The sequence below is a fragment of the Pavona decussata genome, unplaced genomic scaffold (genome assembly GCF_977016875.1).
Source record: "Pavona decussata unplaced genomic scaffold, jaPavDecu1.1 SCAFFOLD_2, whole genome shotgun sequence".
NCBI classification, from domain to species: Eukaryota; Metazoa; Cnidaria; class Anthozoa; order Scleractinia; family Agariciidae; genus Pavona; species Pavona decussata.
In genome coordinates, this window is record NW_028145426.1 from 2,522,501 (window position 1) to 2,546,852 (window position 24,352).

A 24,352-nucleotide genomic window follows, 5' to 3' on the forward strand; every position below is an offset into this window, starting at 1 on the left:
TATTACTGAATCTAGTGAATAGACAAATACACAAGCATTCACATACCTGTCGTAAGAATACAAGAAGTCAATGTAGATTCAATTATCCTCAGCCTCCAATGAGACAGACAAAGATACTGTACCCTTTAGATAAAGACATGCCTCAAAGTGAAATAAAAACCCGTAACGATAATTGGAAGTCTATCACAAAGTATTTAGACGATATGAAGGAAGGTGAAGACATTACATTTGATCAATTACTGTTAAATCTGAATATCACAGAAGAAAACTATTTGCTTGCTATAAGTTCTTCTCTCAATACAGCTATTGTGTTTCTGAAAAGAAATCCAACGAGGTACGCATAAACAATTACAACCCTGCTTGTCTTAGTGCATGAAGAGCGAACATGGACATTCAGTATGTATTGGATGTATATGCATGTGCTGTATATATTGTAAATTACATATCATATCTGAAGCAAGAAAAGGCAATCTCAGCATTAGACAGCAAGTCAGAGACATTGGAAGTAAGTTTAATATTTTTGAAATAAGTGCACAAGAAGCTGTTTACATTGTATTACAACTGCCAATGAGAAAAGCATCTAGGCAGATTATATTAGTAGTAAAACTAAAAAGAGATCTAAAGCCAGAATAATAATAAGAAGTGTATGGATCAATAAGCATTCAGAACCAGAAAAACACTACCGTGAGCTAATTATGCTTTTTACTTCATGGCGAAATGAAGAAACAGACTTACTTCAGATGTTTTCTTCATATCAAGAACGCTATAAGCAGCTTTCTAGAGTAATTGATAAACAAATGCAACAATATGCTGTCTGCAATGAAGATTTTAATGAAATACAACAAGAAATGAGTGTAGCAGAAGATACATATGATTATATAGCACCTTGCACACAAAATCTTGAGCAACAAGACCAGGCCGAAGGAGATGAGGACTTACATTCTGATTTTAATGAGACTTATAATTTATCAGATGATCTTGGAATACCTTCTGTTGATTTAAACACTCAACCATTGATTATGAATGAATTGCAAGATGATGAATACAGACATATGGTACAACTGTTAAATATAGAACAAAAGGAATTTTTTTTATCATGTTTTACTTTTGATAAAAACTTCTGATCAACCATTCTATTGTTTTCTAAGTGGAGGTGCAGGTGTGGGTAAGTCACATCTTACTAAAGCTTTATACCAAGCAGCACTAAAGTATTATATCACCAGAGGTGGTGTTAACTTTGCTGAAACAAAGGTTTTAATGTTAGCACCCACCGGAAAAGCAGCATATAGTATCAAAGCAAATACCATCCACAGTGCACTAGCAATACCAGCATGCCAGTCATTAAGGAACTACAAAAGTCTTGATTCAAGTAGGCTTAATACAATAAGATGTCAACTTGGTGGAGTTAAGCTTATATTTATAGATGAAATATCTATGGTAGGTAATACCATGTTCAATATACAAATAAACGATAGGCTTAAAGATATAAAAGGTAGCTCATTACCCTTCGGCGCTGTTAGCATTTTTGCTATTGGCGACTTATTCCAGTTGCAACCTGTGATGGATGGCTATATTTTCAAAGATATGGACACCAATGAATATGGCATTCTTGCCCCTAATTTATGGCACGAACTTTTCAAAATGTTTGAACTTCATGAAATAATGAGACAAAGAGAAAGTAAACACTTTGCTGAAATGTTGAATAGATTAAGGGAAGGTTACCACACCAAAGAAGATATCATGAAATTAAAGGAAAGAACTATTTCACAAACTAGTTCTAACTATCCAAAAAATGCACCACATTTATTCATTCAAAATGCAAAAGTAAATGAGTTCAATGACAAAGCACACAATGCTCTGTCAGGTACTAATTATTCTATCAAAGCGCATGACAGTGTCATAGGAGCTGAGTCAAAAGAACTCAGAGACAAAATCTTGAAACAAGTACCTAGTGATCCTAGAAAAACTAAACAGCTGCATTCCTTACTTAACTTAGCAATAGGAGAGAGAACTGAGATATCTCTCAACACTAGAACAGATGATGGTATGACAAATGGTGCTGGTAATGTTATAAAACTCATACAAGTAAACCAGACAGCAACACCATCTGGTATAATATGGGTGCAGTTCGACCATGCCAATGTTGGCGAAAAGACCCGTCATGATAATAGACAGTTATATGTACAGGGTATTGAACCAACATGGACACCAATCAAACCTATCACCTCACAGTTTGCTATAGGTAAGACAAGAACAGTACAAGTTGTAAGAAAGCAGTTTCCACTGAGACCTGCTGCTGCCAAAGCTATCCATAGATCACAAGGTGATACTGAAACACAAATAGTTGTAAACTTTGATACTAGAGGAGCAATACCTCATATACATTATGTGGGATTAAGTAGAGTGACTACTATAGATGGTATTTATATCACTGACTTGTGTGAAAACAAAATACCTGTTAGTGGTGATGTCCAAACAGAAATGCAACGTTTAAGAACTGAAGGACAACTGTCTCTTTAAATAAATCCCATATATAAAGTATCTCAAATTAGTTTTAAAGTGTCTTTTCTCAATGCAAGATTATTACACAAACATATTGAAGATGTACGAAGAGATATAAATTATTCACAAACTGATATCAGTATTTTCTCAGAAACTAGGTTCACACAACTTGACAATGGCAATTTATATTTATTAGAAGATGACAAATACACGTTGTTTAGAAATGAGGCCTCCACAACAGATTTACAAAATACAAGACCATTTGGGGGTACAGCAGTTTATAGTCGTGTTGATCTTTATCCTGGATACCCATATTGCTTTAATCAAAATGGTGTAGAAATAACAATTTTAAGATTTATGATAATCCCGCACATTACAATAGTAGCAGTTTACAGATCACCTGCAGTGTTAATAACGCAAATGTGTAGTGCTCTCAGACAGACATTGCAGTCTCTCTCAAGACAATTCAACTTATTCATTGGTGACTTTAATGTTAACTGGTTGATAATTCACAGTGCACACCACTTTACGATTTGTTTTATAAGAGATAACACTTATAGGCAGCTAGTTCGATGTAGTACAACTGACAGCAGTACTTGCATTGACCACATCTATACCAGCTTACCTGAAGCACAAGTAAACTTTGGTATTTTAGAGACCTATTTTTCAGACCACAAGGCTATTTATGCTTTAATAAATTCCTTTAACACAAATTAAGTTACTGACTTTATTAAAAAATGAATTCTGTGAAATTATATTTTATTAGATATCTAATTTCCTTGCTACATTATGAAAAGTTACAAGGTCAAGAAAATTTTAGTATTAATAGTAATATACATGAATGTTTGTTCATTACAGATGAAAAATTCAGAGCAACTTGTTGTTTTTCCACCATCACAAGCCCAAATCCACACTTCCAAAAAACCTACAGCAACTCCATCAACTGCAACTCCTTTTCAACCACCACAATCTGAGATGGAGATGCCTGCAGAACTCACAACACCCAAATCAAGCGCAGTTGAAACCACCTCTTCTTCTCAACCATCTCAAGAAAAGATGCAGACTACCAATGAAAAGGGTAAGTTTAATCACATCACAATACTTTAGGTTTAGTCTTTGATAGGATGTACATTTTTTTTATCTCAGAAAGGATATCAATGTCTACAATACAGTCAGGGTTTTTAAATGCTGGTGGCACAACCCTATCCGTTAATCCCATAAGTCTAGCACAGAGCAACAGGGGACCCAAAACTACAGATACAAATCACGCAAACTTTATGATACCTTATAAGAACTTAATATTTGATGTTTATCATTTTTATCATTTAATTGATTTCAGCACCTTCCACACCTGTCAAAGGCTATATTCACCTGCTATCACCAATAAAAACTGCAGCCAACAGCTTCAAAACTAATTATTTTGAAATGCAGCTGCAAACCTCACCAACTGAATGTCAACGAGTTGTGTGTTACCACCCTCAAAAACGAAATAATTTCAAGCAGTTAGAAGCTACCAACACTCCAGTGGAAATTCATGGTGAAAACTATAGTCCCAATAAAAGGAATGCTACTCAAATGGATTTGACCATAAAAAAGAAAGCCAAAACATCCATTAAGGCAACACTGCTAGATTTCAATATTGAACCAAAGTTTAGTAACAGATTGGTCAGTGTGTCAGACATAGCTTCAAAATCCACATATGCTGTAATCGACCTCAAAATCAAAGTGATCTCTAAATATGAAGAAAAGCGAAAGCTAATCGTACGTGGATCAACTTGCTTCAAAACTGATGCTATGATTTCTGATGATACTGGAACAATCAGATTAGAACTTTGGGAGAATGCTATTGATCAAGTGCAGCGTAGGAAATCTTATCTTCTCGAAAACTTGAAGGTTAAAATATTTGACGACATAAAATATGTAAACACATGTGTTGACACTAAAGTTTCCCTTATAGAGGATGTGGAAATAACTGAATCTTCTCAATCTATGTTTCATGAAAACATCATACAGGGGAATATTATTGGTGTAGATGTAGCCCGAAGTCACTGCTGTTTATTGTGTAATGCAAACATAGAAAATGACACAACTGATGATATGATTACCTGCAAAAACTGCAATAATTTTTTTTTAAGTTCTATGATTAAGTCAAAACTTGTGTGTAAATTAGTAATTCAGATTAACAACACCTTTTTGCATTATACTGCATTTAATGATGCTCTAGAGAGTTTTCTTTCACTAAATGGAACTCTTCACAAACTAAACGAAATCTCAGATAATGATTTGAAGCTCTGGGCCATCACCATGCTTGTAGACAAATCCAGTAAAATTGTTACAAACTTTCTGTAATACTTGTTTAGTTAAGCGAGAAGATGCCGTTGAGAAGCACTGTGACCCTTTATTTTAATGGCCGCTCAGACCTAAGACAGCAACTTATAAACTGACTCTGACACCCAAGCAAGGCATGCCACAAACAATGCATATTGTTACAATACTGTATCTCTTAAAGAATGATACTTGCCATTCATAAGGTCAGTATAGATTACTAGTTTCTGTTGCATTTTATGCCTACGTTTCAGATTAGAACTTTGCTTTCACTACTTTACGTTTAGAACTTTGCTGCATTGCTTTCAGTACTAAGTTGTACTTTATGTTGTAAGATTATAATTATAATATATTGTTTATGTTAGAATAAAGTTACAGTTCTCTTCAAAGAAAATATTTGTGGTAAAAGATAAAATCTCAGATAATGATTTGAAGCTCTCTCTTTTAAAATCTGGGCCCATCACCATGCTTGAAGACAAATCTAGTAAAGTTGTTACACAATGCTGTAATACTGTATCTCTTAAAGAATGATACTTGCCATTCATAAGTTCAGTATAGATTACTAGATTCTGTTGCATTTTATGCCTACGTTTCAGATTAGAACTTTGCTTTCAGTACTTTACGTTTAGAACTTTGCTGCATTGCTAATTCAGTACAAAGTTGTGGTTCATGTTGTAAGATTATATAATATAGTGTTTATGTTAGATTAAAGTTATAGTTCTCTTCATACAAAATACTTGTGGTAAATGATACCAGCTTAATCTCTTCTTACCAGTATTCTGTGCAACATTTTTACAACCTTTTTTTCTTTTAATCCTCATCCTATTTCCACTCCTCCCTCTTCGTTTTCATTTCAGTCTTATTTCCCTTTTCTTCAATTCTTTTATATCATATTTCTATACCAGTACTGCAGTAGACACTTGCAGTCTTAGACTGCCTATTTTTCAAGAAGCTGTGCAAGTCACGAAGAGGATGCACTTGTGACCTCTGTTGCAAACATACAACTGGAATTGGTGAAAAGGGTAATTGTTGATCTTACCGACTGGAAGCTAAGTTTGAGTTACCTGTGAGTTATTGTAATGTAATTGCTTTTTATTAGTGTAATAATTGTTAATTGTTTGTAAATCACTGCCAAACACATCAATTGATTATTAAAGGTATACTGCTTCTCATCGAAATGGAGTGTCGCTGAGTCTTAGTCAAAGACTTATTTGCCTTAATACATTCTTAGTATTTAACCTATTGTATAAACATTAAATTCTTGGTGTGCAGGGAATGGAAGGAAATTGCCCTGATAACACGTGAAAAAGTGTTTAAAGAGACAGAACAAGGAGAGGTTGACCTCTTTGATGTCAAGGTAAAATTATGTTTATTTATAACCTTGCTTCAATTTTTATTATAAGTCTTGCATTTTTATCTCTTACTTTTTCAACTAACAGCAGAATATTAGCAAACACAGGAATGAGTTCTGGGAAGAAAATAATGTACATTATAACCATTGTATTTTAAGATTTATTTAAAGTATAGTTTGTATTTGTTCAGTTATTGATCATCCTGCTGCAGGCACCTTCCACCCTGAACTTTTTTATCTGCCTGCTCTATTTTAACCAGCTAGTCCCCACATATTTTGTTGCGATTAGTTAAGCAAGCTAAATTAAAAACTAAAATGCATATCTTATTTTAAACATTTTTATGTAGTGCAAAGAATGGGGTTTCTTGTTAAGAGAACTATTTGGGAGCAGTCTTGGAATTGGCGATTATGGACATCTTTTGATTGATCATGCACCCATGCTCATGAGACGCTTTCTGTCCACGAGATAATTTAGTCAGTAAGGATTTGAGGCTTCCCAAAAGGACCAACGCCAGCTTTGGATGAAAGCCTCTAGCCATGATCGCCATGGAGAAGCGTTGTCAAGTGAGTTAGCCGTGGGAAATATAATTTAACTTTGGCTAGTAATGTCTATGAAGCAGCAGTGGTCATTGTCTTTGACCTCAAACGGAGTCCAGAGCAAGGATTTCGGCACTGTTTCACAGACAGACTTAACCAGAGTTTAATTTCATCTGTGGCACAGACTACAAATGAGTTAGCCTTAAAAGAAATTTCCAGTTAGCAAACTGTTCATAACACTTCAATTTTAAAATCAAGTGTAATAAAATAACAGTACTAACTTTTTTAGTCTTTTAATAATCTCAATTAAAATGGTAATAATATGTCCTCCTTTGTTCTTTCCCTGTATGATCTGTTACATTGCAGTTGACTAAATGCTGGTACACTTCTATACTGAGAGAATGTTGTTCCTCCGCCTTTGTCTCCGAGAATCAATAAAATCAATTGAAGGTAACTTGTTAGCTTAATTCTTAATTGGCATTGAATTGGATTGCTTGTTTCAATACTGTGCTTTGCAACCATTGGATCCTGGCACCTTATTTTCTCTCTTTGGTGATTACACTTTGGATTTCACACGTTGAAGGCAATGGGCTCTCTTTCATTTTTTGTAGCACACAGCCTTGGCGATGTATTTGACGTTATTAATACATAAGTCAGGACTTTGGTGCCATCGCCTTTCATAGTTGTGAAATGGAGCAGTGTAGGAGCAGTATTTTGAGTTAATGCCCTTGAATACTGCTTAAAACGATATTTAAGTTTTTGCATACCAGAGTTCGTCTAAAGAGCTGAGATGGCCTTTCCTATTGATATATTATTTTCTTTTCTACTGTTTGGATACAATCATCATGTTCATATAGTTTGTGAACCGGTGACTATTATATATTCTCTTTCAATACCCTATCATGTTAGTAAAGAGATGGAACATCAAGAAAAGTTTAAATTTATATTTCAGCAAAGAACAGTAAACAGGATGCAAGGTACACCTTCTATTTTGCTGGTTGAGGGTGGAAGTCAAAGGAAGTTTTCTAGAGCCCTGAAGACATCCAATGGAACAAGGTCATGGACCATCTCACGACATTAATGTTTGGGCAGGATTTCTTTTAGTACACCCTTGATGCAAAAAAGACTTGTCACGTGCGGGATGATTTCCAGCCCAAATTCAAGTACAGCAGAGAAGAATGGCTATGTGAATATGCAGACATGTTAACTGGCATTGACAATGTGATCTCAGTTGAGAATGGTATGTGTCCTTGATGAAGGTAAAAAGTATTTTTTTGGAAAAATCAAACCGTGCACCTGCACCTTTAACTAGAAACGCTTGTTACTTTTAAATGTAATATCGTAGATTATATTTTATGAGGAGTTTTTTTCCTCCTCCTGGGGAATGTCTACTTGGATATGTTACAGGTTAAATTTGATTTGACGTTAATTTTGATTTAACCTAGGTTGATTCTCAATTTTCTTTGTTTCCTAACCCTAATTCATGAGAAGTTAGTGCTAGGAGACAAAGGAAATTGAGAATCGACCTAGCTTTAAAAAATTTAACCTGAAATCAAATTTAACCTGTAACATATATCTCATTGATATTTTGTTATGTAATTTCTTGTATCATTGTATAAATTAGGCAGTTAAGTCCCTTTTTAAGCTTTAGATCTTTGTTGTTTTTTATATCACATAGTTAGGAGATTTTAGCACCATGTGCTTCTCTTCAATCTGAAATAAAATAAAGTTATATATGTATGCATGTATGTATATGTAATAATTTTGACTTGGTTATTATGTTAATACTAGCAGAGCTCCACGCACCGGAGGCGCGGTGTGGAGCCCCATAGCTAAAAGAATTTGGTAACCTGTGAAAGCGAAAAATTTTGGTTTGGTTAGGACGTCAATTGTCCATCCGTACGATCGTCCGACTGACGCAATCCCACAATGCTAATGCGCCGTGTTTGTTTGGCGAGGAAGTTGCATGGCGAGGTGCATTTACAACAGAAATGATAAAGAACACAACATACAAAGTCAATTTATATGTTTTCGTTCGATATGTTGACAAACGTAGAAAGAAGAGAAAGAGAGAGTAAAAGAAATCAGAAAAGCGGAAACGATTAAGCAAAGTTCAACATGAAATTGAGCAATAAATAGCAAGTTAGAGCAGGCCGGCCAGAAAAGTAAGTTTAAAGAAGCCTCACATTTGTCTATATCACCTGTTTGTGATCAGTTATGGCAACTTTCAGAGCTCTAAAATAGCTTTACTAAGCCACTTTCATCGCTTTCGATATCACTAATATTCGAGGAGAAGTTAATTTTTGAAAAATATATTTCGTGGCCGTGTTTTTCATTTGCACCACACGGCTCTCATGTGATTGTAAACACACGCAAGTTTCAAAGTTCTTAAATAATTCTACCAAACACCAAAGAGTATTTTTCTGTATTCTCCTTTTGTTCACGTTTATTCAGAGACTAGAACTATTAATAATTAGGAGCAGAATGGACACAGTTTTGAATTTCCAAATATTTTTCCCCGGGAGCTATATTAATAACTTGCTCTCGCAAAAAATACCATGTTTACGTAGTTCCAACGGCATTTAAACAGATCATTTGTAAATTAAAATAATTTCTTCCAAGCAAGAATCGATAATTTATTATGCTACGTGTTTCAAGCTTTACACAGATACTTTAATCGTTTATTAAATTCTCGATACCTTTGATATTCGTATAGAAATTAATTTTTGAACATTTTGTTTCATGACCGTTTTTTTTTTTCATTCCCTCCGCACGGCTCTCATGTGTTTGTAAACACACACAAGTTTAAAATCTCTGAAATAATTGTACCAAAAGCCAAAGACTATTTTCCCGTATTCTCAACTGATTTGTTAACCCTTTCCCACCCAAGAGTGCCATATGGCACAAGACGCAATTATGAGCTCAGTATTTGGTCGATTTGAGTGAAATTTGCACAACCAAAAGATCTTTGAAAGATCTATAAATTGAAGGCATAAAATCATGCCCCCGTCCTATATGAGACTTGATTTACCACCCCACAAACGTTTGGATTTTTTTTCCTTTGTACGTTAAGGGTCCAGTTGATATCTTACAACAAGCAATGCACTATGAGCTGTACATTAACTATAGTTTAGGGGGATACCCAGTATGTACAACGAATAAGAAAATATTAAATGTTTTTCTTCTTTCGTTTTGGACTTTTCTCACTCTAATATGTGACCTCCTCCATCTCTGTTGGTGTGATTTATAGCACACCCCAGAAAATACCTTTTAAATGGTATATCACATGTGGTCTCCCTGTTCATAGTAAGCGATTCAGAAAAATTTGCCATTTCCCTCGGACGGGAAAGGGTTAACATTTATTTAGATACTACAACTATTACTATAGGAGCAGAATTGACACAGTTTTGAATTTCCAAACATTTTACCCCGCGAGCTACCTTGCTCTCACAGAAAATACCATGTTTACGTGATTCGACGGCCGTTTACAGGTCATTTATAAACGTAAATGCTTTCTTCCAGGCAACAATCGATAATTTTTCTTTATGTTACGTGTTAAAGGCTTTACTGACAGATGCTTCAATCGTCAATTACAGTGCAATGCACTGTAAATTCTCGATACCATCGATATTTGTGTAGAAATTATAAATCAGTTTTGAAAAATATTTTTTTTGTGGTCGTGTTGTTTTCATGGCACCACACGGCTCTCATGTGTTTGTAATCGCACGCAAGTTTAAAAGCTCTAAAATAATTCTACCAAACACCAAAGACTATTTTCCAATATTTTCCATTCGTTAACGTTTATATAGAGACTAGAATAATATTACTGCTATAGGAGCAGAATTGACATAGTTTTGAATTTCCAAACATTTTCCCCGGGTCGCTCAGTTCCTCAGAACACCAAAAATATTATCATGACGTTTAATTCGACGGTCGTTTACAAATCATTTGTAAACGAAAATGCTTTCTTCCAGGCAACAATCGATATTTTTTCTTTATGTTATGTGCTGCAAGCTTTACACATTTTACCCGTGATACCACCAATATTCCCAGAGAAATTATTTTTTTAACATTTTGTTTTTGAGCTGTGTACATGCAATGCATTTGTGCTGCTCTGCCTTCATGCGCTTGGACTGTATAAACACGCACAAGTTTTTTTTAAAAAAAACGCTCTGATATTTTGCTCTACAACCAAGCGTTAAAATTTTTGTAAGGTCCAGAATTATTTTAGAAGGAGCGATATTGACTGAGTTATGATTTTTCAAACATTTTTATCCGAGCGCCAAATAAGTCTGGGAACCCTGTTAAGCAACGACGACGGTAGCAACAACATTTGAACAAAAACAATCACTCCGCAATTAATTACAACCAAGTGTTAAAATTTTTGTAAGGTCCAGAATTATTTTAGAAGGAGCGATATTGACTGAGTTATGATTTTTCAAACATTTTTATCCGAGCGCCAAATAAGTCTGGGAACCCTGTTAAGCAACGACGACGGTAGCAACAACATTTGAACAAAAACAATCACTCCGCAATTAAATTTTGATACATTTCTTTGCCGTCCTCCGCAAAACAACAACGTGAAATGACCTAATTTAAGGAATTTGTGGAGAACATGAGCAAACGACGATGAATTTTTCTTTCTCTGTTAACTTGAACGCAACTCCTACCAATTTAGGCAACTTGCTAGCTGTTTACTAGTCTAATGCGTTTCTGAGCAACAATCAATGTTTTTACTCTATTTTACGTATTTCAACCTTTTCAAATATACTTCAATCTCTTCGATAGGATAAATATTTGTAGAGAAACTAATTTTTCAACATTTTGTCTCGGGGCAGTTTCGTTCACACCAATTCTCATTCAGTTGTAAACACACAAAAGATCTGTGCCAAGCAACCAAGAGTGATTTCCCCGTGTTCTCCTTTTCTTGACGTTTATTTGGATTTCAGTAGGAGCAATATTGACTGAGTCGTAAATTTTACACATGTAATGAAGAGAGAATAGTTGAATTCAGGAGTAAACTAACAACGATAAAACTTAATGTCAGGTTTTTGTTCACCTGCGCTGTGAAGCTTCCTACTGCTTGAAAATACGCGAAAATAGATCGATAAAAATAGCAAACAGTGGATCTAAAGAAGAAACTTACGGAGTAATTTCTTCCACTGAATTTGACCTGCTCCTTCTTCCCATGAAAAGGACACTGTTATGCTCGGTTATCATTCATTGTAAGAAGAAGTAGCGAGGTGAAAGCACTTGTTTGCCGTGACTGATTTCAGTTTCTCAGCTAAACAAATGTCAATCCGATAAAAGTTTTTAGCTTTGACGCAAATGATATTTTGCTGTTTCTTGTAAGACACGAAACTTAACATTTAGGAATTTTCTTTCTAGCTGCAGCACTTGATTTCCATGTATTTGTGGTACAAACAACTCGGCTTAAACAGTCGAACTCCAAAGAACTTGAAAGAACTCGTTGTTTTTGGACACAAAATAAAGAAACCAACGAAATGTAGAACTGGCGTGCTCAGCCAATCTGGAGTATGTAAATGTAGAACTGGCGTGCTCAGCCAATCAGGAATATGTAATTTTGCCCTCTGTATTACAAGGCGTACGTGATGCTCCCCACATCCATCAACTGATTTTCAAGGGAATAGCAAGACCTGTTGCAATTTCGGCCAAGAGCCTTATTCAGAAATAGCGATGAAGTGCCTGATGTGTCCGAAATGCCAGCAGAAGAGGCACTAGCTTATGCAAAAGCAAGAGCGAGAAAGCAAGACTCAAGACCTACAAGCCGCTCGTATCTAGATATTGGTTCAGGTGAGGGACGCTGTACAAGAGAATTAGAACTGATATGGTGGCCGAGGCTTTACTCACGTTGTTCAGAGTACGGCAAACTTACTTTTCGATTTTTTGTAAGACTTCACTATAGTTACATTTATCTCAGTCAAGTAGGTGCAATGTATTTGAAAGAGATGTTGCGTTCGTTCTGCATTTGAATTTCTAATTTCTTTAAACATTGTTGCGTGGTATACATACAGAGACCCTAAGATCCATCGCTTTGCTATAAGGGTTTACTGTAGACTGTAAGAGCAAGGAAGCATAGGCGCTCATGATCAATATTGCATAGTAATTGTAATCATTGCTACGTCATATATATACAGGGACTCTAAGATCCTCGCTAGCACTAGCTTTAAGCATCACGTACGCTGTCCACCATAGGGTTTCCCAGACGATAAAGCAGATGAGCGAAGTACTTCTGTGGCACTTGAAGGCAGTCAACACGGCACCATTTCCCTTTTGATGAAAAAAAGTTCGGTGGAAGTAAGTGCATAAGTCCAAGCACACCAAAATAAAGAACACATTGCGGGTTAGAGCATTTACCTGTGTGATCCGGTACCAGTGATCTGTTAATTCGCTCCACAAGAACCCCAGGCCATTTGAGATAATCTTCCATTTCTTCGTCAGTAAGTGCCGCTGCTTTTGGCTGTTCACATGGACTGTTTGATTCGTCCAAAAATCGCACTATCCCGAGATTCCTTTCCTGGTGTTTCAATGCGAAATGTTTTTTCAATGAAACACCTGTTTTAAACTTCTTTGTACACAGTTTACAGGGAACTGAAAAAGACATTTTTTTCTCGCAAGGTCAACACACTTGTCTAGTAGCTTAGCAATGATCGAGTTCCTCTGCAAATGCATGCGGGCCGAAAGTCAATGAACTTTCTCACTTCTTCGAGTTCTCCTTAGTTAAGCAGATTGAAACAATACACTCAATATATGACGCGTGACCGGCAAACTTGACAAAAAAACCCGCTATTGTCGCAAACAATAGATTGGCTTTTAGTAGCAAATGTGAGAAGAAACGAAGTCTCATATGAAAACCTTTTTTTCAAAGAGAAAACTGATTGACAACAAATCTACTGAACTGAGATCGGTAGACTCTTGCCCTCAAGTTATTGCATCGGATCTCAGCAATATAAGATGTCAAAGTTTAGAAAACATACTGTTGAGGAAATGCGAAGATCAAAAATGAGGAAACTGAGAAAAAAGTTCAAACGGAACAGTGGGAAAGTTATTGGTCACCCATCTGTAATTCACATACCCGAAGAAGCCAGCAAAGGAACAGCGAACTTTAAAAGGGAATGTGTCAGTGAAGAAGGAAGTATAAACTATATTGAGGAAGACAAAATCGCTCGTTCTGTCAACGGCAATTCTCATTAATCAACTCGGAACTGTAGCATGATCTTTGGAAGATGTTAGTGTGGATTCCCAGGTGTGGATTACAAGAACAACAGCGGCATTTCATCATGTTTTTGGGTTCGTTATATTGATGTTCACACAGGGTTGTGACTAAGAAATGTTTGGCTTTTAGAGTCTAAACTAACAACAACAAGATAATTTTTATTTAGTATTATCAGCTGGGCTGGAATTTTGTGCTCGACCATTGAGCAGCTCCCAAGCCAAACCGTTAGAAGGGGGAAGTTTTATAGTTCCGTTAACCGCGAAGTTTGCTTCTGATGTTGCTCCAAATGGGTTTTTTTCACTGTTTTGACCTTTTGCAAAACAGATGCAGTGCTTAGTGGGTGCTTTAAGGCCTCGTGGTATGTTTGTCTTCGTTTTCACTTCGGCTATCAACTTTGTTTTCCTGCAAAGATACGCTTTTTTCCATTCCATTGCAGCTTAACTGTTTCTTCAACACTACTCCTTTTGCATTACATTTATTTAAATGAGCAATTGTTAGACAGAAAATGTCCTTTTTGAATACTATGGCGAAATAAAAAAATTTATAAAGGGATATAATGATACTTTTTGGTAGCAAATATTTTATTTTTGACCAGCACTATTATGCCTAATTTTGTTTACCCTCCTAATTGAAAAACGGACAAAATTCAGGGTCCGATTTTGAGACGACATAACAGCTTTACAGCGATTGCCGAGAAACTGAATGTGCGACGGAATTACACCCAATTATGAAAGATTTTCTCCCATCCAGTAGTCATTATTTTAAATTATCCTGTTGTCAATAGGTTCTTATTCACGTAAGCTGGGTCATAAACTTTTTCTTCGAGGTCAAATCGTGGGGAAAAACTTGTCCTTCATTTTTAATAAGGACTTACACAGTACTCCGTAACAAAATCGCTGACATTGTAATAACCAATCTTTCAATGAAACTATTATCCGCTATTAGGTCTGCTGACTTGGAAAATACTACACCTAAAATTTAACTTCAGCAATCTTACGAGAGAAAACATCAAGGCTAGGTCTCTCTGACGGCTTATCTCTTGTTGACATTTTAACAAATTCTCGGACCCTGTCATAAAAACCCAACATAGACGATATCGCCTTAAGCATTCTCCCCAATGAAAAAATGTCACTGGCAATGCCGTAGAGTCGTTCACTTACAACCTCAGGGGCTAAATAGCTTTTCCCTTTGCATTTCATAGCGGTGCCGTTTCTGCGGTACAGTGTAACAGATGAAGCCTTAAGGCTCTTTCCAAAGTCAATGAGAACTGGCCTGAATTCCTCAGAGACTGAGGGGTCATTCTAGTACTACATTGTTTCCTTTTATGTCATTATGAAGGTATCCTTTAAAATGCACGTGGCCTAAAGCACTACATATCTTTTTAAATATAGAAATACATTTTGCTTTAGTAACTACATAGTATCGGCCACTTGATGGAGAGTTACACTTTCTTGCTGAACACCATGAAACTGGGTCAGGAGGCATAATGGTGAGGCCTTTGTAACTACACCAAAAATCATGGGTAGATTCGGACGGTCCCCCAAAGCAGAAGCAACCTTTGCTTCATGGAGTAAATCTCTCCTTGCACGTTCTTTATCCTCCGACGTTTCATTGTGGGTCATTTGTTTGACAATAACTTTGATGCCTCGATAGTGCCTGAGAAAGCATTTTCCAAAGTTTCCACTGCCAACTGGAGTTTTAGACAAGAATTCAATGTTTTCTGGTCTTAGTTCTTTGGGTTCAAATTTGGATCCATTGCTCGCTGTGGTATTTTTTGCAATTAAAGAGGTTTGATGACGTTCCCGAGGTTTCTGCGGGACAATTACATAGGCACCAACAGCCATTCGAATCATCTTCGAAGGTCTTGAGTAACCACGCGAGTCCACTTCCTTCTCCCCACTGCCTGGTTTAAGTGCAAGGGGACGGGGTTTCTTGACATTTTCTGGCTCTTGGTCCGAAGGAGTCGGCTTCTTTTTCTCAGCCTCCGAAGTACATAGCACCAAGTCATTTACTTTGCGGTTGAATGACTGTTGTAGTTCACCATTTCTGTTCGTCGAATTTGCCTTTTGCTTCTCTTGTTTCCTCTTTCTCCATTTTTTTCTCTGCCTGTTTCTTTCTTCTGGAGTGTTTTTTCGTGTTTCAATAACTCACTCTTTTCGCTTTTCTTCATGTTCAAAATCCCTCACAAATTGCGCCATAATTACGAAGCTAACTGAACTATTTTGGCCAGATCGAAACACAAAGGACCTCGTGATCGATGAAATAGTGTAAAACAAAGGCCAGCTGTCGTGCAGGAAATTCAATGCTCGTTTTAAACAACTTGATGACATGTGAAAGCCGGATTTGTTCCTCAGTTGTTTCTGGTTTGCTTTCATTATGTGACATTCTTCTGACAGAAGAGTGTCGTGAAAAACACCTCTCTAAGATCATACGTCTCAACACCCGCCGCGCCTCGACTAAGGCCAAAAATGTTCCATACAATTCCTTATAATAAAGTTATAAGGAATTGTATAGAGCTCTCCGGGATACTTACAGTACAAGCCACTTGTGTCTTCTCATGCTACTTTTATTTGGTTCATTTTCTGCCCCCGGCCTGAGATCAACTTTTAATCTTGGGTTAGCGTTACAATGTAATTGGCTTTCGAACAACCCGGCCCAGTGTTTATTGACTTTGCAGGTCCATTTTTAAAAATTTCAACTAAACTGTAAATCATCAATCAACATCTACACATGTTAACAAGTGAGCTTACCTTTTCACCCGCTTGTGTCACTTCTTGATATGGGAAAAGCGTTATGAATCACAGCAGTTATGCTAAAAATAGCCGTTTTTCGAAAACAAAACAAAACTAAACTTATATTTCATTTTGACGACCATCTTGACCTTTTGTCTTACTGAAGAGCACTGTCGTCAGCACTCTTTGAAACGTTAGCCTTGAGCCTTGTTATTTTTAATCAGTGGATCCATTCCCCCCACCTGGGAACCCATGGGGAATACACGAATTTTTTTCGTTGTTTGCTGGAGATTTTTTCCATATGCTTGAATTGTTGTTGTATGGTGGACTACCTGCAGGAATTTTTTTAAAAAATTTCCCTTGCAGGAATTTTTGTGGTAATGTTCACCCCCTCCAGCTCCCGAGATTTCTAATGGTCCGCCCCTTATCCGGATTTGCAATTTTCAGGCGCGCAGGTGGCAATCTTTACAAGAAATCTGATTTTTGTGTGTTAGCTGCGGTGGCCACTGATCAACAAACATACGCTATGGGCGCGGAATCCAAGAAAAATTTAAAACGAAAGCGTCAAGCACTCGATGTTAATAAAGAGGAAGAATCCAAGAGGGCAAATTATTACAAGACGTTAAGACGAGAACAAAAGAAACAAAGAAGAGAGAAAAAGAACGAAATTCCCCAGCGCCACATGGCTCCGAAAGCAAAGCAGAAGGTTGGTTTTGCTGTAAAGCCAGTCGACAAGGGAAAAGCCAAATCAACTGAATATCTTTCAAGAGGAAAGCAGATCCTCTCCGCTGCACTGGCCCAAGCAGCACAACCGAAAGAAACGTCACAAGCCACGGAGACCACTTTAAAGAGAAAGATGGCAACTCTAAAAAAAGCAAGCATAGCCAGAGATCTCAAAGAGGTTGACCCTGCCAATGTTGTCCGCGAAAGAGGCTCAAAGTCCATAGGCAGTGGGACGTTTGGCACTTGCTTTCTGGGCCACTATAGAGGAATAGAAGTGGTTATCAAGGAGTACAACGACCGACACAAAGATGCAGAAAGTAACCACTTAAGGCTCCGGCAAGAAGCAGCCTACGAGGCCAGAGTTATAGAGAAACTAGAAGATAACCCCGGCATACCGCTGTTGTTCGGCGCAATGGTGAAGCAAAAGCCAGTCAGCCTTGTGACGAAACTGCTTATCTCCAAACCGCAACCGCGTGTTTGCTATAGATAGATAATCAGCCAGTGAGCGTTTCATACCGGAAAAAGTTTTTGGTTTCTTAGCATGATCCACGCTATCTCAAGTTCAGTCCCCTAAACACTTTCGAACACTTTTGAGTTAAGACCTCAATAAATATCGAATTCAATAACAACAAGCCTACCGCCTTGTTCTTACATGGTGGCAGCCAGTGGAGAGGTTTAGTGGAACAATATTACACAAAGCTTATCCGAACAGCGTCCAGAGAAGTATGGCCACGGGGTATGCTTTGCCGCCACCACCCGCACTAGAGATACACAGTCCAAAAGCAGCGGACAAATGGAAGTAGTTTTTCTTAGCATGGGGCAACTATGCACTCGCCACAGAGCTTTCCAAGAAAGCTGAAGGTGTGCAAGTCGCTACACTTCTTACAGTGATCGGCGAAGAGGCACGCAAAGTGTACTCAACTTTTAACGACTGGGAAAACGATGGAGATGACAAGAAGATTAAACCAGTATTAAAGAAATTTGGAGAATATTGCGAACCACGCAATGTTCCTTTCAACAGATTTAAATTTAACCATAGGATGCAAGAGCCAGGAGAAACATTCGACCAATACCGCACGGCCCTGCGAAAGCTTGCCAATACATGTAGCTGTAATTTTAAAGAAATTACACCAGAGGAGATACTTCACGATCGTCTAATGTTTGACATTCGTGGCGGTAAAGTCAGAGAGAGATTATTGAGGGAGACCAAGTTGACCCTTGAAAAAACAGACGAGATCTGCAGAGCCTCCGAGAGCATGCTGGCTCAAATGAAAATTGTCGGAAACAGCAAGGGACAAACCGTGAACGCCGTGAACAGAGGCAACAAGACAAAAAGCCAAGAAGCTAATCGACAGTAAAGGAAAACTCCTGGCAGTAAACACTCAAACACTAAGGAATGCAGGAACTGCGGCTTCGAACACGATTACACAAAGAAAGAATTATGCCCAACATACCTCAAGACTTGTCTGAAATGTGGAAAGCTGTCACATTTTGCGGCTAAATGTTGCAGTAAGAGAAAAGATACCAAAGATAACGACCACCACAAATCTATCCGAGCAGTCGACAACCCTGATAGCGATTTGGAAGTGTTCTATGCCAAAAATATCTCAGCAATTGAACTGGATGACTCTCAGCTGGTTACACTTAAACTGTCATCCCGAAACTATCTCCGTTTTTAGCCAGACACGGGAGCGTAGTGCAACATGATTCCAGTGGAGTTATACAAGAAAGCCACTAAGGACTATACGCTTGACCATGTGACACCTTTGAACACTCAACTCACAGCATACGGCAGCGCGAAGTTGCCAGTCGTGGGTCAAGTTTGCATACCAGTGTGGCGTGACGATTACAAATGCAAACTAAATTGTAATCTTGTTGAAAACAATGCCATCAGACCCCTCCTCGGAAGAAAGGCTGGTATTGGCAAGTACATTGACAGTTACGAAATAAACAAACCGCTAGAAGCAATCTTCACCAAGGCGCTCAATTCTGCGCCTAAACTGTTTCAGCAAATGCTTTTGAGGCTGCAGAAATAGTCTACAAGTGGTATACAAGAAGGGTACACAGATGTATCTAGCTGATACATTAAGTAGAGCATCCCTTCCAGAGGTCAACGCGTGTGAGTTCAGCCAAGAACTGAAGGAAGTGGACTACAAAGCCTTTCTACCTGTCACAGACAGCCAATGGGACCAAATCAAGCACGCCTCAGCTGATGATCCAGTCCTGCAGCAACTAAGGACAACCAAAAAGGAAGGATGGCCAGAGAAAAGATCAGACCTTTCTGAACCCCTCTACTCCTACTACCACATGAGAGACCTCCTGACCGCACAAGACAAGCTGGTTTTCAAGGGAGAATGTCTGGTGGTGCCTGCCAGTCTTCGCAAGGAACTCATGGCAACCATACACAGCTCACATATCGGCATTGAAGGGTGCATACGTAGAGCGCGCGACGCCCTCTACTGGCCTCGCATGGCAACGGAGTTGAGGGAATACGTTTCAAAGTGTGACATTTGTTTGTCACACCGCCCGGAGCAGACCAAAGAACCACTGCTACAACATGAGATTACAGACCAACCCTGGTCTAAGGTCGCAGCCGACCTTTGCGAGCTGGACAACCGCACCCTGCTGGTCATCGTCAACTACTACAGTAATTTCGTGGAAGTTGCCCATCTAAGCTCGGTAACCTCTCGCAGTGTCATCAAAGAAATGAAAGCTACATTCGTAAGATATGGCATCCCTGACACTCTTTTCACTGATAACGATCCTCAGTTTGCGTCCGCAGAATTCACCGTGTTTGCGAAATCGTGGATGTTCCAGCATATCACGTCCTCGCCCTACCACCCTCAGTCCAATGGGAAAGCGGAAAACACAGTCAAAACAGTGAAGCGTCTCTTCACCAAATGCAGTGAGTCAGGTTAGTCAGAATTTCTAGCGCTGCTCAACTGGCGAGACACGCCAACAGAAGGAGTTGGGACAAGTCCCGCCCAGCGCCCTAATGGGCCCTCGCTGTAAAACACTGCTTCCTGTGGCTAGTACGCTTTTGCAGCCACGATATTCCAACCATGGGGAAATGCGTGCTCTCCTGGGCCAGAAGGAATGACAGCGTTTTTATCACGACAAGCACACCAAACCACTTCAGCCCATTCACCAAGGCGACACGGTGCGTATGAGACTTCCAGGACAGTGAACGTGGAGTCCAAGCACCTGCATGGGCCAGGTTGGTCCTCGCAGCTACGAGGTGAAAGTTGGGGAGTCAACATACAGGCGGAACCCTCGCCAACTGGTTCGTTCCAATGAACCTCCCATTCCAGACACTCCTAAGATGGTACCTTCAACATCGGAACTGGAACAAGCCGAACTACCCAGCCAATCCCCCATCAGCCCTGTGCCTCAGCAACAACCACCCCCTCAAAGTCTTCGCAGATCACAGCGTATACAGAGACCACCCCCCAGCTTAAATGACTATGTTCCTAGCTGAACCTATGAATCTAATATTCAATGACTTTGAAACATTAGGCGTGATTCTTTTGCATACTGCAGTACTAGTGTTGTTTTTTTTTTTATTCTTTTCTTTGTAAGAGAGAAAATGTGACAAAACTGCTATAGATAGATAATCAACCAGTGGTTTCTTAGCATGATCCACGCTATCTCAAGTTCAGTCCCCTGTAATTGTCTTTTGATTTAAGACCTCAATAAATCGAATTCAATAGCAACAAGCCTACCGCCTTGTTCTTCAATTCCATGGGGATGGCAAATAGAAGAGAGATCACTGAGATTGATCAATGGAGGGCAATAATTTGCAAGATCTCTGATGCACTTCAACACATCCATGACTGACCATTAATTATAATACCACGACGCCAACCTGCAGGTGAATCCAGTCATCATTGACTTTGGGAAAAGAGTCTTTGCAACTAAGGCAAAGAAGCCTAAAGCAAAACCCCTTTGTGTTGGAGGGCAATACGCAAACTCGTTTATTGCCCCGGAACTGGTCAATGCTGGTCACTGCTGACGTGTTTGCGCTTTGTTTTATTTTCAGATCACTCTATGCAATTTTGAAATTTAAAATTCCTGCTATTGCAGAGAAAGGCTTAGATCATTCACCCGAGAATCGAGCGTTGATTAGTAACATCAAGCAGTATTTTCAGTAGTGATGATCATTTTAAAATCAAACATTCAACCGTAGTTTAAGAACAGCATTGTATATCACTGTATATAGCACTGTACATTGTTGGTTAGGACAACGCTTCAGTTAGAAGCTGCAAATGTGGATAAACATAACTGTTTTGTTCAAGCTTCCGATCTTCAATTTTTGTCTAACTCTTAAATGAATTTTTTTTGCTTGATGCATTAGTGGCCCTTCAGAGAAATGCAAACAAACATGTAGTTATGAACTCACGAGTAAAAAAATAATGTGAACTGATCATGTATAGTAATGAAATGAGAATTTATACAATCGTTTCTTTTTTTTAAGAAAGAGAACTATGCTATTCAGTGGGCTAAAAATAAAGACTTGGAGCTCTGTTTGAAAAAATCTTTGTTAAAGTTACAGAAGTAACATGAAATCGTGATTTATCCATAGTCTTAATTTGTTCGCATGAATTGTAATCAGGAACTGAGATAGTAAATAGATTTGTATGACACCACAATTACTTTTGAACGTGAACCAGTACCAATCCTAGAAATGTACAACAATAAACTCGTATATTTGCTCTTACTGAAATATAATCTGTAAGTGAAATTTCCACTAGAAAGTCAATAAATTGTCTCAAACAACTTTCTTCTCCAACATCTTGTGCAAACTGAGCATTTTTTTCTATCGGCGATCTTAGCGAAAATAGCAGTTAATAAGTCTACATTTCGCATAAAAGGTCTTGTAAGCGTCCATTAATTGGCAAGTTCTACGTCTTCCAAAGAAATCTTAGGCGAAGATGTCCAAAGTTTGAATGGGCAAAAACGTTTGGCCACGATATAACTTCAAATTCCCGGTACATGGCCACTCTCCCTCCTCGCATTTAAGCTATCGTCTTGATGTGGGTTTCTCACTGACTGTCGAACCAGCGCGTTGCCTGACAAGGGCAATTTTTTCTTGGGTGGTTAGATTGCTTTTAGATTGAGGAGCTCGAACTTCTTGGTTGCAGCGAAAATACGCCTTTGTTTTTAATGGCAGAATGGCAGCAAATACATTCGTAAGAACCGAAATATGGTAGACGTTGTAATATAGCGCAGTCCACAATTCCATTTTTAGCGGAGGTGGATGGAGCGCTTCCCTTGCAGAAAATGGTTTAGTGAGGCCCATACTCAGAAGAAGCGACTCTAAGAATGCATTCGGGACCATTATTAGGCAGATCTTGACCCACTTGCTTTTCACATCGGGCTTCAAATAAGAGTTGATCAACTCAGCCATGCTGCTTAAAAACTCTTTGAATGCTTCTTTGTGTGGCAAACTCGCGAAGACAAGTTGTGCACTTAGTTTTGAAGGACGGCATTTCACTGTGACAAGCAACGAAGGTGAATGTTGGCCTTTAAAAATGGCAACTGTTAAATCGCAATTTCCGCTTGTCACAATAGAATATTAATTGAAACTGGACGCGAGTTGTTTTGAAAACGCGATAAATTTTCATTGTTCGTGCCGAAAACAGCGAAACCGCATCGATGTTAAAATTCATAAAACAGTAACGAATTGTGGCCAGTTCACAAGGAGTAAACAGATCTTAATTAACACGGTGGACATGGTACGGAGAGCGAAAAGTAAAGATATAAATAGTCTCGAAAGATATGAAAGCGTAGCTCAGATCAGATCTTCATTTTTAAATGCGCTATTAATCATTTGATTAGCTGAAATTTACTGGTTAACATCATTTAAGACCAAGACTAATCATTCCATAACAATAATGAAAATAAACCCGCCAACCAGGCTTGCGTCTATTCCTAGAACGGTGTGTAATTACATGTATTGTTCATTTGCAAGGCTTAATTCACAGCGTGAAATTTACATCCAACGCTTAATTCACAACGTGATATTTTTTCTTGTAATCGATAAAGTGAAAGATCAGTGTGTCATTTTAATTGACATGTGGTTTGGGATCCTGTGGTTTTTTGACACCTTCGGTTCACCTCTCTAGGTAAAAATATTTTAGGAATGTGCCCTTACATTCCAAATTCTTTGAAGTGCTGCTGGGAGCCGTGCCAAAATTTAGGGTTTTGCGGCTCTTCGTGTGATTGAGTAGGTGTTCAGTTCGGTGATTTTGTGAAGGCACGTAGCTGTGCTATAACTGTGATCGGTAATGGCGAATATGTAGAGAACTGTGTGTGTGGGAAGATCCTGTGGATGTGACTTTGCGTAGGCTCATGACTATAAACCGTTCTAGATTTTTGGGCAATTATGACATCTAAGCTTATCTTGCTAATCATGAGGCGGTAACTTACGTGAATTTGTGCTCATGTTTTGCTTTCAGAGTTAACAGGGAACCTCTTTGTGGCGATGGGGATAATTTGCCCTCGCTCAATCTTCATGGTAAGCTTTATGAGTATGTAACCTTGTGTAAATATCACACGTTTGTCTCACAGATTATATATAAACATAGTGTAAATTGTGTTTGGTTTCACCTTGTTATCGTGATCTTGGCAGCATTTTTTTGCTTTTAATGGAGATTTTCAAAATTAGAACATATTGAAGATGCTTTTTATCTGGTGCGTGTCTCTTGCAGGGTCGATTCGACCCCTGGCCCTATTCGTGGTAAGCCAGACCGGCAGTGTTTTCAAGATTCTGTAAGCCTGTTCAACTCGTAACTTCGTCTCTTTTCAAAGTTAATTAAGTTCTTTTTGCTTAAGCTATTCTTGTATGAATGTTGTCGTGAAAATATGCACTAAAGCAGACTACAGTGACACAGTGATTTGCCACTGGAGAATTTCACATATTTGTTTCTCTTCGTGTGTACATGT

At 38.3% G+C, this 24,352-nt stretch overlaps 2 protein-coding genes, 1 long non-coding RNA gene and 3 pseudogenes across 3 annotated transcripts; 5 read left to right on the forward strand and 1 right to left on the reverse strand.

Moving 5' to 3' along the window:
* Window positions 1–446, forward strand: part of LOC146490003 (uncharacterized) — a 4,937-nt pseudogene extending 4,491 nt beyond the window's left edge.
* Window positions 447–637: 191 nt separating this feature from the next.
* Window positions 638–2,724, forward strand: LOC146490004 (uncharacterized). Its single transcript, XM_085121619.1, has one exon. The coding sequence runs from the start codon at window positions 1,258–1,260 to the stop codon at window positions 2,518–2,520; it is 1,263 nt and encodes a 420-aa protein (XP_084977745.1). The 5' UTR covers window positions 638–1,257; the 3' UTR covers window positions 2,521–2,724.
* A 184-nt stretch (window positions 2,725–2,908) lies between these two features.
* On the forward strand, window positions 2,909–5,684 carry LOC146490005 (uncharacterized). The gene is made up of 2 exons (XM_085121529.1): window positions 2,909–3,580; window positions 3,842–5,684. The coding sequence occupies exons 1-2, from the start codon at window positions 3,292–3,294 to the stop codon at window positions 4,849–4,851; spliced, it is 1,299 nt and encodes a 432-aa protein (XP_084977655.1). The 5' UTR covers window positions 2,909–3,291; the 3' UTR covers window positions 4,852–5,684.
* Window positions 5,685–6,084: 400 nt separating this feature from the next.
* On the forward strand, window positions 6,085–7,982 carry LOC146490006 (uncharacterized). The gene is made up of 4 exons (XR_014866982.1): window positions 6,085–6,184; window positions 6,526–6,742; window positions 7,082–7,165; window positions 7,668–7,982. It is a non-coding gene; the product is annotated as an uncharacterized LOC146490006 (long non-coding RNA).
* A 6,731-nt stretch (window positions 7,983–14,713) lies between these two features.
* LOC146490007 (uncharacterized) lies at window positions 14,714–16,327 on the reverse strand (annotated as a pseudogene).
* A 1,805-nt stretch (window positions 16,328–18,132) lies between these two features.
* LOC146490008 (uncharacterized) lies at window positions 18,133–18,765 on the forward strand (annotated as a pseudogene).
* The last annotated feature ends 5,587 nt before the right edge of the window (window positions 18,766–24,352 follow it).